This window comes from Cinclus cinclus, chromosome Z (genome assembly GCF_963662255.1).
Source record: "Cinclus cinclus chromosome Z, bCinCin1.1, whole genome shotgun sequence".
In the NCBI taxonomy this organism is placed as follows: domain Eukaryota; kingdom Metazoa; phylum Chordata; class Aves; order Passeriformes; family Cinclidae; genus Cinclus; species Cinclus cinclus.
In genome coordinates, this window is record NC_085084.1 from 45,101,700 (window position 1) to 45,122,351 (window position 20,652).

The 20,652-nt window shown below is 36.7% G+C and overlaps 1 protein-coding gene across 1 annotated transcript in view; it reads left to right on the top strand.

Annotated features, from left to right (window-relative positions):
* CNTNAP4 (contactin associated protein family member 4) overlaps window positions 1-10,352 on the top strand; it is a 209,787-nt gene extending 199,435 nt beyond the window's left edge. The window contains exons 22-24 of the mRNA XM_062513992.1: window positions 5,750-5,968; window positions 6,341-6,412; window positions 10,159-10,352. Coding sequence (XP_062369976.1) covers window positions 5,750-5,968; window positions 6,341-6,412; window positions 10,159-10,352 — 485 coding nt within the window. The remainder of the gene's footprint in view (window positions 1-5,749; window positions 5,969-6,340; window positions 6,413-10,158) is intronic.
* Window positions 10,353-20,652: the final 10,300 nt, after the last annotated feature.

Sequence of the window (20,652 nt, forward strand, 5' to 3'; positions counted from 1 at the left end):
TTCAGTTTAAAGCCATCCCCCTCTGTCCTATTACTACATGCATTACATGAGTAAAATGCCACTCATCAGTTTTCTTGTAGCCTCCTTTAGGTACTGGAAGGCTGCTATAAAATCACCTTGGAGACTTCTCCAGGCTTGAACAGCCCCAACTCTCTCAGTCTTTCTTTATAGGAGAGCTGCTCCAGTACTTTGATCATCTTCACAGTCCTTCTCTAGACTTGCTCTAACAAGTCCACACCTTTCCTATGCTGGGGACCCCAGAGCTGGATGCAGTGTACCAGGTGGGATCTCACTGGAGCAGACAAGAAGAGCAGAGCCACCTCCCTTGCCTTGCTGGCCTTGCTGTTTTAGATGCAGCCTGGAATTATGAAATTGTCTGGATTGGAAGGGACCTTAAAAATCACCTCGTTCCAGCCCCCCTATGGTAGGCAGGAACACCTTGCACTAGGCCAGGTTTCTCAGAGCTGTATCCAGCCTGGCCCTGAACGGTCCCAGAATACAAATGGCTTTTGGGCTGCAAGTGCACACTGCTGGCCTGTATTGTGCTTCTTGTCCACCAATACCCTCAAGTCTTTCTCCTCAGGGCTGCTCTCAATCCATTCACCCCCAGTCTATGTTGATACTGGGAGTTGCCCAGATCCAGGTGCATAACTGCACTTACCATTGTTGAATTTCATGAAATTCATTTGGTCCCAGTCCTCAAGCCTGTAAGTGTCCCTCTGGGTGGCATTCCATTGCCCAGATTTGTCAACTGATCAATTCAGTTTGGTGTCATCCATAGACATGCTTCAGATCCACTCAATCCTACTCTTGGTGTCATTAGAGAAGATACTGAACAGAAATTGTATCAGTGTGGGCTCCAGAGGAGCACCACATGTCACCAGTCCCTATTTAGACATTGAGCTGTTGCATGCAAATATTGGGATAAGGAGATTCAGTTAATTCTTTATCTCTCAAATACGTGGTTCTTGTTTTCAATTATGAGAGTGTTGTCTAGAAAAGGTAGAAGAATAATTTTAAATATATAATAAAATTCATACAGTGATAGTTATCTTTATGAGAACAATTACCAAATGCTAAATAGATTAAAATGTATTAAGAAAATTTAGAAACCATATTTATAGACCATAAAAAAATCTTAATTATTGTTTAGTTGTCATTAGGAGAATCTCAGGGTGGCTGATTTGTCTTCTTACTTGAAAACTAAGTACTTCTAACAAAAACAGAAATACATACTTTTGCAATGTAGATTTTATATATAAAAGTCACACTCCAGAAAAGAACTGGTGTAGAGATATGCACAAAAATGGAAAAGGGAACGATCACTTATCATAACTTTAAAGCAATATTACCTGAAATATAAACTACTACTAGAAAATTGTTACACATATTTCCAAACTTTACAATTCGATGATAAAATTGAATCAGGAATGCATAATATTTTGAAGTTTAGTAGCTTATAGCAGTCACACTCACACAAGGTTAATACCACAGTGACCAGTACAGAATAAAATCTTCTTTTATCATTTTTATCAAATATAATATCAAAACATATCAATTTTCTCAAAAATACATTTGATTAAATCTATGGAAATGTACATTTTTAGACAAATAGTCTATTGGTCTTTTGACCAGGATCAATATTGTCTCTTCCAAAGAGCGATACACTAACAAAAATTCAGAGATGGGATTTTCTTCATTGTATGATGGATTTGCAATGACCCAGCCATGCAAAGCGCAGGGTTACAATGACCTGTAGGGCAGTCAGCCCAGTTTGTTTCAGAATCTGTCCTTGTCCTGGTATGAAAGACAGGTATTTTCTAAGAAAGGCAGAAGCCACTCTTTGAGTTGGAAAGTGTAATCCTGTAACCACCCCTCCTTAAAAATGATTATGGTTTTGGAATTAAGGGAGTTCTCAGGCAAAGATATGGGGGTAGGAATAACAGTTCTTTACTAGTATAACTAACAAGACAAACAAGAACAACAACAGCTATGAAATTACCCACAAACAGAACAGTAACTCAGTCCCAGTGTTTTTTGGCTGCAGGCACCTTTTCCCTGAGCTGCAGTTCCCGGTGCTGGGGGCGGGCGGGTCCCGCAGAGCCGCAGGAGGGCTGGGGGTGATGGCAGCGCTGTCCCAGGGGGAGAGAGAGATGGAGAGAGCCCTCCGCTCACGGTGTGGGTCCTGGTGCTCAGCAGAGTGCTGGATGGTGGCAGGTTACAGCGAGAAGGCAGCAGGGCAGGGTCTGACAGCAGTGAGGATGGTTCCCGACGCTGGGATGGCAGGGATAGGGTTGTGGTGGTGATCGTCCTTCTCGTCCGAACTCCGCGGGGAAATGGGGCCGAGCCAGAGCCTTCCATCTGCTCTTCTGGCTGTTTGGATATTGAGGGGTTTCCCTCTTCCCTCCCCTCCCCTCCCCCATCCCCCCTGCCACCAGGGCCCTGTCAACAGGTAACTTAGCATGACAATGGGGAAAGTTCCACAGAGGGAAAAAGTGAAAAAACAACTCCCAACAGTCTTGGAAAAAAAACATGTTTCTCCCCCTTTCAAAGGAGAGTTACTATTTCTTCTAGAAATCTGGTTGCTTTGGGTTCTGATTTCTATGAAGTCCTCCCTAGAGACTGAAGAAGACTTCATGAAGCCAGAAGAAAAAAAGTAATAAGTGTTTGTTGCAACAAAGAACTCTAAACATAGGGAGTGAACATAGTATGAAATCATGTATTTCTTGTACTTGAAAATATTGATCAGGAAAACCAGACAAGGAAACTTTTTTAAAAAATAATTCTTTTCAGTTGAAATACTTTTCTGAGCTCTGCTGCATTTGAACATGACTCAGTGGTTTTTCTTCAAACAAAACTTGTGCAGAATCTCCTGCTCCAGCTGGATCCCTGTAAGTCTATGGGACCTGCTCCATAGTCAAGCAAGAATACTCGAAAAGGTGGCTGATGTCATTGCCTCTCTCAGTGGTTTTTGAATGATGGGATCTGTACAAGTTCCAGTTTACTGGAGGCTCGCTTGTATTGTCTCAGGTTTCAATAATTGTAAGAAGACTGACCCAGGATACTACAGGCCTGTCAGTCTCACTTCACTGCCTGGTATAATTATGGAGAAGATTATTCTGGAAGGCATTGAAAAACAGCTGAAGGACAATGCAGTCATTAGTCACAGCCAGTACAGGTCCATGAGAGGAAAGTCTTGCTTATCAAACCTGATTTTCTTTTTATGACAACATAACATAACTCGTTGATCAAGGGAAGCCAGTTGACGTAATCTTTTCCAGTAAATCTTTTGAAGCTGTCTCTCACAGGATCCTTCTGGACAAAATGTCCAGCCCATGTCTGGATGAAAACATCATATGGTGGGTGAGCAGCTGGCTCACAGATCAGGCACAAAAGGTTACAGTAAATGGGGTGACATCAGACTGGGGACCAGTCTGTCACTGGTGGGGTTCCACAGGGCTCCATCCTCAGCCCTGTGCTCTTCAACATCTTCATAAATTACCTGGATGCAGGACTCAAAGGTACAGTAAGTTTAAAATTATACTAAATGAAGAGGAACTATTGACTCTCTTGAAGACAGAGACACCCTGCAGAGAGAAAGCAACAAATTAGAGGTCTGGGCAGTTGCTAACTGTATGAAGTTTAACAAAGACAAGTTCCGGAATCTGTGACTGGATGTAAGGACATAATGGGGAATGGGATACTGGAAAGCAGTGCAATAGAAAGGGACCTGGCTGTCCTGGTCAATGACAAGTTGAACCTGAGTCATTGTGCCCTGGCAGCCAGGAGGGACAACCCTGTTCTGGGGACATCAGGCACAGCATCACAGCTGGACAAGGGAGGGGATTGTCCTGCTCTGCTGTGAGCTGGGGCAGCCTCACCTACAGTGCTGGGGGCTGGTCTGAGTGATGTAATATAAAAGTCATTAGAAGGCCTCATAGTTCTTGTCTTAAAATGTTCTGATAGGAGCGGTATGTCTGCTGACTTTCTGCTTGACTACTTCACAAGGACAAATTGTTGAAGTAGAATTAGAGTTACTGAGTGTGCTTTGGTTTTGAAGGATCCTTTTTGTTTCTTTTATTTAAGAATACAATATAGGTGGAGTAATTTTGTGTATGGCGGACTTGGGTACACTTAGCAAATGAAATTGCTATTAAGGTACTTGAGGATGTATAACTTCAGTTTGCTGTAATATACTGTCTCCAATAATCAACTTGTGTTTTTGAGTCTCACTTTCAGTCAGTTAAATTTTACTTTAGTGGGAAAGTGGATGATGGTGGTCTTCCCTAGCCCCTTTCACTTTATCATCAAGATTTCCTGATGCAATATAAATTTTTACTTTATCCCAGCAATATTTCTTAGGAGTCAAGTAAAATCATAGGATTTAAAAGATTCCTATTATACATATATGAAGTTTAATAAATTATTCATATAGGAACTAAAAAATAATAGAAACCACTCTCCTCTTGAGGTTTTCAATCTAACTCATGTTTAGAGGTGTATGTTTTTATCACAGGGAGTTTGTGAAAAAGTTTTTTTGCCACTTCAGTGTTAATCTTTTTCTTAAAACATCCCATCCTAGCCAATCCTTCAGTGCATAGGGGCAGATACTGAAAACAGATATTGCAAAGAAAGCAGACAGTTAAACATGCAACATCTTATGTAATCCATCAGAGTGAGCAGACTTTTTTCTGACATCCATCTCTCTAGTAGTCTATCATCACTGCAACAAGCAGAGATTAGTTGAGGAAAATGCTGCTCTGCTATTTTGCAACATTCTATCTGAATACATTATCCCATTTTTTGCTATTAACCTAAATTTTATTGAGTGCACTGTAAAACTTTAAATTATTATGGTAGTTATTGTAAAGATCACAAGTTCATTTGTGGGTTCCAGGACATGTTGGAAGGGAAAATTAATGAGATTAAATTCCCATTTTATTTGCAAATTTGTTTCCCTTATGGATCCTCCTTTTATAACTAGTACTTCCAGAGTTTTTCCTTAAATTTGAACTGTCATAGTGTATAAACTGTTTGTTTCCTGCATTGAAAGCGGTGCATTAGTGAGCATTACCTGGTGAATTGACGAAGAGTTACATGCAAAGTACTTGTCATATGAGTTCAGAAAGGCAACTCAAGAGAAAAAGTGAGGAGGTATATTCTTTTTTTTCCATCCCCCTTTGTAGTACCAATAATGGAATAATATTTTAAAATGTTTAGTAAATTTCAACACTATTCATTGTTCAAAATTTCACAGAAAATATCTTGATGGATTTCCAGGGTCTGAGGATCTGACATCTGTTTTGACAGATTTGATGGTGCTGGAATGGAGTAGATGCATGAGTCTATAAAATGAATATGTTCCAAAAATGTTTATTTATGAGAAGAAATCTAATAAAATGCCTTTTTCTGGAATTCATTCTTCAGTCTTATATTTTTGTTGCATTTTAATTTAAATATTTTATTTACAATAGAAACTTTTTGCTTTGAATCTTGCTGTAATACTATAAAAGCATTTTTCTCAGCAGATTAGCTACTGTCATCTGTTCAACAAAAAAAAGGGTGGGTGTTGTATGTATTTGTCTTTTCATTAAAGTCAGAAAAGAAAGGGATTCAGCAAATCTACATATGTTGCTGCAACTCAGATATTCTCAGAGGAGCACAGGTTAATTATTCATTTATTCTTCTGACACTTTATTTTGTACATTTGCACTATGATTAATTGTGTTCTGTTTCTTTTGATTAACAGAAAACAGCGATGTAGATGAGGAGACTATGAAGGCAAACTCTCAGGGGTTTGTTGGCTGTCTATCTTCAGTGCAGTTCAACCACATTGCTCCTTTGAAGGCTGCACTGCACCACAGCAGCTCAGCCCCTGTCATTGTAAAAGGGCGTTTCACTGAATCCAACTGTGGTTCTTTAACTGGAGCTGACTCAACATCAAGTGAAACAACCCATTCATTTGCAGGTAGCATATGGTTATCACTTGTTCTGATCTCTGAAGCAAATTCCAAATAGAATACTCATGACCTGAATCACAACTGACATTTTATTTTTTCCGTGTGGGTTAACATCTCAGGAGTAGTTTGTAAATAATTCTGTTTTATATATACTTACTTCCTTTTGTCTAGCCTTTTTTCTTTTCATCTGAATGTTTACACTTTTCTTTTTATCTCTGAAAAGTGTCATCTACATTCATGTCCTATGCATGCTTACTGACCCACACTACTGCCACTGTACCATATTGTAAATGAACTGAAACAGTGTGAGAATTTGTTAAAAAAACATATCTTCTATTTGTCTGTCATTTTCTTTTCTTTTTTTTTTTCTCCTGCTGCAGATCACTCTGGACCAATAGATGAGGGAAAGCCCTTAGCTAATGCAATCAGAAGTGACTCTGCAATTATTGGAGGTAATAGGGACCATAAGAAATCCACACAAAAATTTTTTTAACTGTGAATCTGTCAGTGATGAAGTCCTTTTCTCTTTGTGTGCATACAGAAACTAGTAAAAAACTATTAATTTCATTATAGTTGGTAGACGCATAAAAGTCAAGCATTGTTTTAAAATACAATTGATCACATTGTTCTAATTACATACATTTTTGCCATGTGTCCTAGTTTGAAAGACAGGTATTTGCTAAGAAAGGCAGAAGCCTCCCTTTGAAAATGAAAAGTGTGATCCCCCCTCCCTACAGATTATTATAATTTTGGAATTAAGGGAGCTCTCAGGCAAAGATATGGGGGTAGGAATAACAGTTCTTTACTAGTATAACTAACAAGACAAACAAGAACAACAACAGCTATGAAATTACCCACAAACAGAACAGTAACTCAGTCCCAGTGTTTTTTGGCTGCAGGCACCTTTTCCCTGAGCTGCAGTTCCCGGTGCTGGGGGCGGGCGGGTCCCGCAGAGCTGCAGGAGGGCTGGGGGTGATGGCAGAGCTGTCCCAGGGGGAGAGAGAGATGGAGAGAGAGCTCTCCGCTCACGGTGTGGGTCCTGGTGCTCAGCAGAGTGCTGGATGGTGGCAGGTTACAGCGAGAAGGCAGCAGGGCAGGGTCTGACAGCAGTGAGGATGGTTCCCAGTGCTGGGGTGGCAGGGATGGGGCAGAGGCGGTGATCGTCCTTCTTGTCTGAACTCCGCGGGGGAAATGGGCCAAGCCAGAGCCTTTCATCTGCTCTTCTGGCTGTTTGGATATTGAGGGGTTTCCCTATTCTCTCCCCTCCCCCTTGCCACCAGGGCCCAGTCAACAGGTGTCTTAGCATGACAATGGGGAAAATTCCACAGAGGGAAAAGGGAGAGAACCAACCCCCAACACCATGTTTTCATATATTGAAACATTCTGCTGAAAAACAAGGTAGTAAGGACAGAATAATAGTGGTGTCTACGACTTTAAAAAATGCTTGTATTTGTTGAAAAATGCATGTATTTAACAAAGAACCATAATTTCTTCTTGACTTTGCCAAAAATTGCCTTTTGCTACAAAGTCAAGTTTAAAATCTTCTTTAATAAATGTGAACAACAAAGACCTTTTTTTGGGAAGATGAAGTTTAACACTGCTTGTATCAATCCTCTGGCAGTCTGAGGAAATTTCTTCCTGGTTTCCTGTTTGGAAGGCAGTGTACTCTTGGAAAGACTTTCACTTGCATTGATTTACTGCTTAAAACAAATATTACAATACTACTACTACTACTACTGCTACTACTACTACTACTACTACTAATAATAATAATAATAATATCTTTTGTTTCGAAATACAATCTTCCTATTTCTTTTGGACATTTTTATCAGCTCAAATAGAACTACAAATAACCATTCATAAAATTTTTTCAAGATACTTTGTTTTGATCAGAGGAACAGGAAGAACCATGTAGAATTCAGTTACTTCAGCAGTGAATATGGTGATAGTCCCTTTACTGTTTATGCCTGTCAGAACAAACAGAGCATAAAGTTTAGGATAGATGTGTATGCTTAGAGGACTGATAATCAGGATATACAGGTTCCATAACAATGCCTTTCTGAATGATTGTCCTTAAGATCATGTATCCTATGTAGAGGATCCACCTAATATGGATACTTACATGAAATCTACAAGTTCTGTCTCTTTAGCAGAAATGAGGAGTACTCAAGTGAGCCTTAATAGGGACAGTTTGAGTTTGAGGACCCTCATCAGAAACTCAACTCCTTTTATAAGTGTTGAAGCAAGTATGTGTCTCTGTCAGTTCAAATTTTCTTTCAAGGCATAGTATCTCCTGTGACAATCACCCTCTATAAGAATTTCTAGGAATATGTCTTCTTTTGGGAGGAGGTGAGGACATAAGCTTGTTTTCACTGATTATGTTTTGGAAGTATAATTCTGTTTCTATTTGCATAGGTACTTTTGACAGAAAGGGCACTGGGATGAAAATGTCATTAACTCTGTCTTTTAAATTCTGAAAATATTTATTTGCTAAGAGTTTTTAGAGCCTCAGTAGACAAAGGAGATAGCGGAATTTAGTAGAATAAATCTGTCGAGGATTTTCATTGAAGTTAAAATTGTTTAGGTTTATGAATTGTTGAGTTAGTACAAGAAACTGTGGTCACTTTTGTATCTTCCATTTAAACAGTGATACCTGCTACGTATGGTCAGTGCATGCAAAAGCACACTGCATGACCAGTGACCTCAGGTCAAGACACTAGTACATAATATACTAAAATGAGATAATTAAGCCTAGAAGCTTCCCTACTTGTAAAGTGATACTTATGTCTTTATAATTTTATACACATCAAATGCAGTTTTACCACTGAGACCAAGAAAGGTCTGAATTCAAAAATGTTTTCTGAGTTTTTTACATGTCTAGCTTAGTCAAAACTCGCTTTATTGTTTCAAAAGATTAATATTATTTTACATAAGTATCTGTACATAAAGATCACTATGTACTAGATAACTTAGTGGGTGGGCATTTTTAAGTGTGCCAACAACAAAGTAATTTTTAAACTTGAAACTGTAATAATTACAGTCCTTTTGAGATAATAATAACAATACTTTTTTTTGTTATTAAACACATTTGGGAATACGCAGGCACAATTTTTCTACTGCCAGTGTTTGTTGAAAAGGCAAAACAAAGCAAACTGTGCAACATTCAGTAAACTTTAAGGTTAAACATCCTTAAATGAGTATAACTGAGAATGGTATCAGTTCAGCTACTTAAGACAAAACAAGTTTATAGAAAAGTCCTTGGAGAAAGCATTTACTGTGGCTGAAATAAAAGAATTACTTTTCTAGTTAATTTAAATAATAACAAAATTTACTTAGATTACAAAGTCCATTTCAGACAAGTATTTACTATATTAAAACCTTTGTATTCCTACAATAATGAGTGGCTGCCCGCAGTAGAGATCAAGAGAACTGGAATGTCCTGAATTTTGGATGCTCTGTTTCTGTCTACAGTGCTAAGGGACTATTTATTTTTCTTGCAGTGGTGACCAAGTTGTGCAACAGACTGTCCCTTTGTCTACTGTAATTGAGTCACTGCATTACAGCTGTTTTCCAGACTGCTTGGTGCTCTTTCCATCCCGATAGCCTAGACTTATTTTATGCCTCTTTGACAAGCAAGATCCACTTCCCTCCTCAAATTCCTCTCCTGTCCATCCTTTGACTCATGAAACTAAGGTCCTAAGACCATTATGACAGGATAAATGAGGAAGAGAGAGGATGGGCTGGCAGACTGTGAGGTCTTGCTTATCTCTGTGAGAAGTATCTCACCTTACTGTTCCTTATCTCCAGTGGTTTGAGTTCCCAAACCAGCAGAGATCTAGGGCCTGATAGTAAAAGAGAAAAAGAGTATTTTTCTTATTGAAAATACTCTAAGGCCCCTAGTGGTTTTCCATTCAAAAAATTCAGAAATTATAATGATATGTGGATTTTACATTATTATTATTATTATTATCCTTATTATTATCGTTATTATTAATAGAGTGCAAAATTTCAAAACAATCACCATGAAACTTACACTAGAGTACTCTTTCTTATTTGAAAGTAGATGTGTCTTCTCATTTCTCAGGCTTGCTGTAAGCCCTTCTATTATGTAGCCATTCTTTCTTTGTCCTACTCTCTGGCTTATGTGTTACTATTTTTCTGTCCTTCCTCATTACTTTTTTCTCTTTCCTTCCTGTAGGTGTGATAGCAGTTGTGATATTCATCCTACTTTGCATCACAGCTATAGCCATACGCATTTATAAAAAAAAAGGCATATACTCAAAAAATGAGGCAAAAGGATCTGAAAATGAAGACAGTGCTGAATCTGCATTGAAAAGTGAGCTCAGCATGCAAACCGCAGCCAATGAAAATCAAAAGGAATACTTTTTCTGATTGTCATTAATGATTTAATCCAATAAAATAATGTGACAGTCTGACTTTCTTGCTAAGCCAGGGGCCTCTCACTGGACAGAAAAAGTTCTTGAACACTATTCTAAATGCAATGGATTTGAGACTTACTATACTCAATATGTTCAGTCTCAGTGATTGCTGTAGCGGGCCTCTTTAAATTACATGCATTCCTTAGCTATTATTCCGTAAATGCATTTTATGTAACAGTGAATTAGATATTGTAGCCAATTTCATTGTTGGTAGTTTCCGACTGTTCTAATGTGACCTTCTACAAATGAAGTTTAATGTACACACTGAATATGATTTTTGAATGGGAAAATTGTTATGAATTTATTATAATTTTCTTTAAAGTTTGATGACTTTTGTTCAAGGTGAAAGGTAGATTCTAATACTTTGTGTTACTAAAGAAATTCTGCTGTGCTGCATTATGGTGATCCATCTTACTTCCTCAAACTGAAAATGCCTTTTGAGCTGCTGTTGGCTGGTGTCAGCATCTGCTTGTGAGCCATGGCATTTGATGTCCAGAACAAACTGTATTTATTTCTCCTGGGATGTGATTGATACCTTCACTATTCTTTCCTTTTGACAGGCTTAGCAGAACTTAAGAGTGTACAGTGGGTTGAATTATTTTAAAATCTCTTTTGCAGTAGATTTTCACTTAGAGTCAGGTGATAGCACCAAGAGACTCACACACACATTCTGGGCATTTTGAATGAAATTGGGGTTAAAAAAAAGACAAGACCTTTGCTTGGAAAGATGAAGTAAAAGACTAAAAATAGTTAATTTATCAAGAGTGGAAACACCAAAAGATGATCAAGGTTACAGTCCCTGGAAATTAGTGATCATGCTTCTATCAAGAAGTTTTGCTCAGTGCACTATCTGGGATGTAGTCTCTGGAATGGTTGTATCTATGATTTGCTCAAGACTAATTTTTTCTAAGTTATAGAAATTATACAGTGTCTGCTACACTGAACATGAACACTTTTGTTTGCACTCTTAACAGTACCTAGTATACCTCTGTGAGATAAGGTCTGATTACACCACTCAAAATTAAATAGGTGCTTACTATGCTGACAGAGTAAATGAAAGCTGTGTATGTTGTACAAACAAATTGTTAGATGTGAAGGCTAGGTTTAAGTTGTCTGTCTACAAAGAAGATTGTAGGGTCATTTTAGACACCACAGGGTACCTGAAATATCCATGTGGCCTGATGTGAATGTCATAGATTCTATAGAAAGTATGTGTCACTTGGACGAGACATACAGGAATTGGGCATCATAAATGGCATTAGATGAAGATATTTAGGTAATTTACCCATGCAAAACATTTTTCTACTTTCCCTGTTCAGATTACTGAATGTCTAGAGCTTGGATCTGAGAAAAAAAGCAGGATTTATGTGACCTTGTAGATTTGAGTTTGAAATTTAAATATCTTCCAGAATTTATTTTTATCTACTCTCATTGAAAGCAATGAGAACTCTCATTTTTATTCTATAAGAAAAATCAAAGATTTCCTAATTGCTTAGATTGTGAAGTTTAGAAAATGTTTATCATAGGTGCCCAACAGTATAACGACATGGAAAACTGACATGGTATGACAGAACCTTTAGTAAGTAATTTTTTTTACATAAATGGTAATTCCAAATATAAATGTTCAGCAGATATTTTTGTTTAAAACTTATTTTCTTCCATCAGTCTTTACTTTTTATTTTCAGAATTCTACCACTCCTGTCTACTTCCTTCTATACAGATTTACTTCATTTTTAGGAAAAAAATATTTCCCTTTTTTTGGGTGTCTGGATGTTCTGCAATCGTAAATTGTTCAGATTAACATGTAGTGCTTTCTTATTTTCGTTTTTGCAATTCTGTTTGCATCCCTGATAGATTAATCAGGCTGAGGACCAGAGATCAATAACTGTATCTATGTTGTGGATTTGATACAGTTTGCTTCATGAGAAGAGGTGACCTTTAGGAAGGCCAGAGTACTGGACTATTCTCAATAAGTGATGAAAATATCCTGTTTGTGGATGGGGAGTGGTGGAGGTGAAAGCCTCACATAACTCATGACTAGAAGACTTTGAATTATTAAGTTTACTACTTTGAACATTCTCATCTACTTATTTTGAAGTGAAAATTATTACTCTTTTTTGAGGCTGTGATCTAAGTTGCATTAAATTCAAGAGGAGTCCTTCCATGGACTTCTCTGCAACCAAAGCCTCTGCATTTCAGGTTTTCCCTTTCTGCAATAGACATGTAGGTATCCACCTCTTAGTGCCACTTATATCAACAGAGTCGTCTGCAGGGATGTGTCCCAGTCAACCCAGTTTTTATCATTGTGGGATGTCGTAACAATGTGAGACAAAACCTGTAAAACAATGGTGATTATAGTACACCAAAGCTGCTCTTTTGATTGAATGATAAAAGACAGATTGTCTTTTATCTTAACTCTCATATAAGGGTTGCTCATATAAACCTAATAAAGCCTAAAGTCTACCCACAACAGGACAAGTTGGAAGAAGATAAACCTTTTCAGTCACTTTTTCTTAGATTTATTGCATTGTAAAGTTTTATTGTGTGTCTTCATGGAGAGAAAGTTCTTTCCTTACTTTGTTTTGTTCCAAATGAATATTTTCTTTCCCCGTTCCTCAATTTTAAATGGAACTGGATGGGAAAAGCTTAGTAAAATCCCTATTTCACAAACTAGCTAAAAAGGTGGAGCAGGATAAAAATGCCTGTATGAGTGGCACATTATTTCATTCAAAGACTTCTTGTAAGGCATTTTATTTTGTGAGGGATTCTAAGAGGGAAAAATATGTATGGATTTTATTGAATGAACATCTGTAGATTTGTAGAATAAATCAATTATGTCTCCCTGAAGATGCAAATGCCCATTTTCATCCATAGGAACAGTGATCATATGTTTGTCACCTTAATCTAAAATATACGTTTGAAGTCAATGAAGCAGCATTTTTCATTACTTGCTGCATTTCTATGGGGATAAAAAAATGGTGGCACCGAAGTGCGCTAAAACGTCATACAACATTGTGCTGTCCCTTTTTTGATTCTCTATTCCATTGTGTGACTTTTCACCTCACTGTTAATAAAGACTTTTTAAAATAAAGTGAGGAAAATATTTTTTAAAAGAATTTGTATTAAAAAGTTTAAAACTGATAACAATATACTGATTTTTTTTCAACAGTAAATATATGTAGAAGTGCACATAATATATTGGTGAGTGTGGTTATTTATAGATATTTCGGAGCACTAATGCAACAGATTTGCTACGCATTGACACATTCTCCATGGCAAATATACTTTTTCTTAAGTACATTAGAAAATAAATAGCAACATGTATGCTGGTACATTTTTAAAGCTTTGTGTTGGTTCTAGCTACAAAGGGCTTAAAATTATTTATGTACTCAACATTTAGCATATAAATATGATTTAGTTAGGTTTTGGGAAAATGTTTTCCAATACATCCAGTGTTGTGTAAATGAAAAATACATTATAAACCAAGTGCACAACTTAACATGAAATGTAGTCACAGTCAAAATAATTTTATAATATTGTTATTCTTGGCAACGACATACAAGGAAAAAGGCATGTAAAAGACAAAATTCCTTTAAGGAATCATCTGCATAAATTCAGAACATGCAACTATTGCAAGTTAGCAGAGGATTGATAAGAAAATATCCTTTTGAAATAAAATTAATTACCTTTAGAAGTAATTGTAGTTGTTTACATTCAAGGAGATATAGCTGCATAAGCCATGTGATGCTACAGGAAAAGAATTTTCTTAGTTAACAGAAAAAAATATTTCCAAAGTCAAAAATCCTAACTCTGAAAAAGCTTGTGCCCTAGTCTCTTGGTGCAATGCACATTCTCTGAAGTAAATATGCAGAAACATGGCATAATTTTTTTTACAAATTAAGCACTTAATTCTGCAGTGAAAAGAATGGTAATTGATTAGTGTTTCTGATAATTTAATGATCAAAATTAATCAAGAAGGAAGAAAAGTAAATCTTACAGAAACTAGAGCTGACTGAAGAGATACACGTGTAAAAGTATGGAAGTAGTTTCAGTGTTGGGGTTTTTCTAAGTGCACACAACAACATACTAAAAAGAATATAGAACAGAAAGGATGTGCCCTTTAAACTTCCTCATTTTAGAACATTCTCCTGGGGTCTTTTGGTGGTGGTGGTGGTGGTAAGCAAAGAAAAGTTGGATGATTTTGATTACAGAAATTCTGAAGCTGCTAATTTGAGAGACAGAAACAAAACCACAAAGTTGTCCATAGACTGTGCTTTGCTAAGAAGTCATACTCATCTTTACTCTTGAAGGACTGTCTGAAAAGTAATTTTTTACAAAAAACTGGCACTGTTTTTAGGGTATATTCCCCCAACATCTTAATCGTCGCTCTTTCCCATTTCTAAGAAAATAATCAATCACAATATCGTTGCAGAGACACGGATGTCCTTATGTCAAACACTGACATAAAATTCAATTTAATTTCATATGAATTTCTGATGCATAGTGAAAGGTTGATGTTCATAACATTTTGTATCAATAACATTGAATAAATCTTTCCTAAACTTATTAAATAGAATGGTAAATCCACAGTAAAAATCAACTTAATCCTATGAGGAAATGTTTGTATACACACGTGCATGCAGATGAGCTGTGAATTCAGTGCTGAGATTCTTTACATTTTATCATTTTCTTTGTATTATGTCAAATATTGAAAAAATATCCAGAGTTCAGAGCCATCCTCCCCACACTCACTGCTTTTGGAAATATTCAAACCATTTCAAGAAGTAGTTGAGATTTTCAAGATTTTTTCATGGGCAAAAAATATGAACTTGTAGGCTCCTCCAGGACTTTCAGAAGTAGACAGCCATGACTGCTGATGGAAAAGGTTGCAGCACCCTTCACACACAGACAGGTTGTTTTGTTTTTTTTTTCCCTGTTTGTAAATAGTTTTCTAGCTACAGGGCTTGAGAAATCATTTGACTGATATCAAAATAAATTTCATACACACATACATAAATCACTACATTGAACATCATATTTAACCTATTGTGTAATATGTGTCCTAAAAAAGTTATAATACATTAGTAATCTTTTGCCTAGCTAGCACGTCCTTTACCAATTCAACTGAAGTATACTTCTCCCTGTCATTCACCTGATTTTATATAGAACCAGGGCTCATGCCTTTGGATTAGTTGAGACAGTGGGCATCAAAAAGAGATTCCTAAATCTGCAGAAGAGAAACAGATACTCAAAATCCTTCTGAAGACCAAGAAAATTGAAGATGAATTGTCAATGAGTTGGACCAGCTTTCATCACTGTGAATTTGTCATCAGGAACCTAGTGATAACAGCATAAAAATATTCAAATAATGCTTAAATTCTTCTACGAACTAACTCATACCAGATAGGGCCTGGTAATCTTTGTATGTTATACTTTTTAGCACAGCACAGTAATTTTGTCTATAACATGATGATATATACAAGAACTTAATTCAAGTACAATGCAATGTTTTTGGAGTCTGTGAACTGATGGCTTATTTTTCTCAAAAGCAACAGTGCCTTGAAAGCAATTTATAAGGCCAATGTGCATTTATCTAAAAGCAACCATCATAAAGTCTGGATTAAAAACAGGAAATCTGCAAGACATCCCTCACTACATATTATAAATTCAGAGATGCACACCTGCCAGTAAACTGTTTAATTAATTAACAGAACTTCAGCACACTTCTCTACAGTTTGTAGACTGAACTCTGAGAAGACCAAGAATATCTATCCCATCCTTAGATGTATGGCCTTGAAAAAAGCCATTGACCTTAACATTCCATTTATAAAATGCAAAGAATATACTGAAGTTTTGACTAACTTGCTTTATTAAAACTTGTGAAGCCCTTTGAAGATGAAAGCTTTTATGTAAATAGATAGCATGGTAATAGAAATGAGATCCTATGTTTTATTTAGCAAAAAGTGATATGGTAACTAATATTAATTATCTGTATTTGTTTTAATACATTTATTTCAGGAGATGGTCCTGTTTTCTTCAGTCATAACTAATAGCATCTTCCTGTTCTTTTACTCATGAATAAAGAATAGAAAAACAGACCTTGGACTACTTGGTGTAATACAGATTTGATTTCATGTCTTCTTATTTCAGAAAATTAGACCCCAGAGCATTTTCATCTAAATAGATGGAAAATAGTTGAAATAAAAAAGACAGGTGTCATACAGATTAACACAAAACAGGAATTAAAACAACACATCTACATTCTTACAAAATATTTCCTGCTAATTGATTAGTTCAAAGGGAGTATCATGTGTAGGTGTTTTAATGTTCTTAGTAATTTCATCAGCTTCATTAATCTCATTTTCTGCTATTTTTTAGTTTAAAGTAGAGTCACTCTTCTAGCCATGGCTAGGCATGCCATATTTTCTTTTCTAGATGACAGGATAAAAAAAATGTACTGTTTTCTTATACCTTTAATTCTGCTGCACATAGAAACACTCCCTATCAACATAAAATAATATTGTGTATTCTATATGAAGAGGCAAATCTAAAAGGAAATACATACTGATGTGGTCTTTGGTTCTTTTGTGGTTTTGGGGTATTTTTTTGTTGGTTACCTGCCCCATCCAAACACTCTCACAGTAAACAGAAGAGACTTTGCCACTTTTAGCTAAATCCTATTTAATAAATTATTTCAAATGGAACCTATAGGATCTTAATATTTAATTTAAAAAGTGTAGACTTGGTAAAAAAAATAATAATATTTCAGTAGTTGCAGTCCCAAGATATATCCCCTCTATTTTTTAATTAAAAATATTATTAAACATTCTTTATGTGGTGGAATTTGTTTTCTCCACTGCACTCAATTACACTAGAAATAGAGGTTTAAATCTCACAAATGGTAACCATTCAGGCATGGTCCCCTCACTACGGCAGTTCAAAACTTTACGTGTGAAATACTTTGATATTTACAGGTAGGAACAGGAAATACTTCTCCAGTTATTGTGTTTCAACTAAAAAAGTATAAAGGATCTTATTCTTGCACAGCAAAAACACCCCATGAAATTAAACTTCAACTGGATTGTTTAGTATCATGATCTGTAAATAAAAAACTGACACTTAAGTTATTGGTGTTGTGTTACTATGAATTTTTCTGCTTTGATGTTCAAATTCAAAATATATACGTGTGATTCAAATTATTTTTCCATAATTCTTGTCATAAGCATAACAATTCTATGTTTTCAGGTTTTTACACATAAATCCTACTGAAAATTAGCAGTTAAATATGGAATAGGACTTTTTAAATGTTTCATCTATTCCTTTATGTGACACATTTATAAGGTTCATTTATTTTTAGAGAGTGAGGGATTTATGATTTATTCCCAGAAGTCATAATAGGAATAAAAGGACAAAATTCACAGAAAAGGAGAAGAATATAAAACAGGAAATTTTTTATAAAACTTTATAAAATTCTGAAAGTTATGATATTCTTGTACAGATAGTTTTCAATTCATATAAAGTTCTTATTTGGGATCATGTTATCAAGCATATCAGCTTTATTTTTTTTTTTTTTGGTAAAAAAAACCTAACAAATTTTAGTTTTAAGCTGGTATTTAGATGTCTGTTTGCCTCAGTAAAGTACTTCAATATGTAAATTAAACACAGCATGAAACTCCTATTATGTACATTCTCGCTATGTCTGGTACATTCTCCCTGAAAAATAATAATAATTAACAGCCCCCTGAAACAGGAAGATCTTTGAGTGTCTAGAGTTCCCTTCACAGTATTATTTTATGACTACAAGCAAACCTATGTAGTTAGAAACTAATTAGGAAAGCATTAGTAAATGCTTATTATTCTAGAATGTTTAACTGCTAAATTTCAGAAAATAAATGTTTTCTAAATGAGTCAACTAATCCAAATTACGGCAGTAAGGCTGCCCTTGTACAGTAGCTGCCTGCCCACTCTGACACTAGTCATTAAGAGTCATTTCACCACTACCAAATTCACCTTAGTTTTCTGTGTATACTTAAAAGCTAAACTTACTTGCAGCAAATATGTCTTACTGTTTCACACTGGCCCTTTTTAATTCATCTAGGAATTTCTTTATGTTTTGCTTATAATCATATATCTTGTGCAGTATCTGCAGTTGTAATTACATGAAAGGTAGCTGCAATAGATTGCTTTTCCATAAGGTGTCTTTTGTAACATGAGTTAGCTCATAATAGGTGTCTGCACTGCCAGCTCAAGTCTGGTTCGTTTCCATCTCACTGAATTGTGTCTCTCCAAACTGTGTTTCTGTGCTCCTGAGATGAATTCATGGGAAAAGCTCCTGTCACCCACCTTTAGTGCCGAATTCTCCCAAGGACAGTGTGATCCATTCTAGCTGACCAGACATTATCAGCTGTGTAGCTGTTTGCAGTTCTAGGGCCAGCTTGAGTCTGGGAGGAAGCATGCATGCTTGTGTTTCTACAAGACACTGTGCTGCAGGATCACCTGCAGCAGACACATAGGGATATACCTCACCTAGAAACTTTTCCTATTCCACACTCAATAAAAAGAATAAAATGATCAAGGGTAGCAACTTTTGCTCAGGCTTGAGAAAGGAGACACACAGCATGACTAGCGAGATGGCTCACAGTGACCTGATCTGTACAGGCAGCCAAAGAGGATGGTGCAAGGAGGAAAGGGAGCTGATGGTTTCTCCTCTTGTTAGCATAAAAAAAACCCCACAGCAATATGACCTTTGGTACCTCTTGAAGGCATTTCTAGAAACAATAAAAAAAGTAGGACCTCCATAGCTCAGCTGAGTACAGTTCTTTCCCTGTGTAATTGACAATGTCAGAGCAATGATGCAATGCTGCCTCTCCAGGACATGTGATGCATTAAGAACAGTGCATTTGAAAGGAAGTTGCAATTTTAAAAATTCTTATATAATGCCACCCTCAAATTTCCAGCACGGCATAATATTATCTAAGAAATCCATGCATAATGCTCTCTACTCATTGAGTTAAGTCAACAGACTTACACTGTTCAAGCTACTTACCTCCTGCTGGGAGCAGACATCTCATCCAAGACTCTTTTCTCTTGCTCCAGAAGGCAAATGTCAGGCAGTATCTGGCAGAGACAGTAATATGAGGCAAAATAGGACCTCATGCAGAAGTCAGTCTTCCTCCCCCAGTTAGGATAAGCCAGATCTTCAGAAACACTTGTGTTGATTCAGGGGACAGCTACCTGTTCAGTGCTCTAAACAAAATTACTAAACCTTTGGTTCACAGAATCAGAATGGAAGGGAGCTCTTGGGGTCATCGACCCAGTTTCCCTGCTCAGGCAGGGCCACCCATAAGAAGTTGCCTGGAACCATGACAAGATTGCTTTTAAAAGTAGCTAAGGATGGAGACTTCACAATCTCTTTCAGTAATGTCTATCAGTAATAAGTCACTCTCACAGTAAAATAAGTGACCCTGATGATCAGGAAGAGTGTCCAGGACATCTGTTCATGCCCACTGTCTCTTGTCCTATCAACTGGGCAGCAATGGAAAGAGCCTTCTTTACACCTTCAGTCATTTATGTACATGGGTGAATTCCACTCTGGGTATTCTTTTTGCCAGGCTGAACAGTCCCATTTCTTTTAGTCTTTGTTCATGGGAGAAACAACCAACGCCTTAATAATCTTTGTGGCTGTTTTTGAGACTCTCTAGTGCTGAGGAGAGGAGGAAGGATCAGCTTTCTCAATGTGCTGTCAGAGCTTTGTTTATTTCAGCCAGGATACTAGTGGGCTTCCCTGCAGTGAGGGCACATTGCTGATTTATCTTCAGCCTTGTTCCACCAGGACTCCCAGGGAATTTTCTCAAAAGCTACTCTCCAGATGGATGACCTCAGCATAATACTGGGGCATGGGCCTATTTCTCTCCACAATCAGAGTTTTTATTTATAAACTGATCACAGTGATTGGATGTTCTGAAAAGCATGGCATTGACATTATAAATGATTAATCAGCCTAATTTCTTCATTAGTACATCTTTAGTTTTACTCAAAATGACAACACCTAATTTATTGTAATCAAAGCCTATATAAAGATCTAACTAGGCTATGTAAAAATACAGTGTTTCAGCATGCTATGAAAAGAGATCCAGCGATCATTATGTTTTCAGTTGTTTGCATGCTGTGCATACGTGTGTGTGTGTGTGTGTGTGTGTGCGTGTGTGTGTGTGTGTGAGAGAGATCCATGGTAGAGTGAACAATAACGTTCT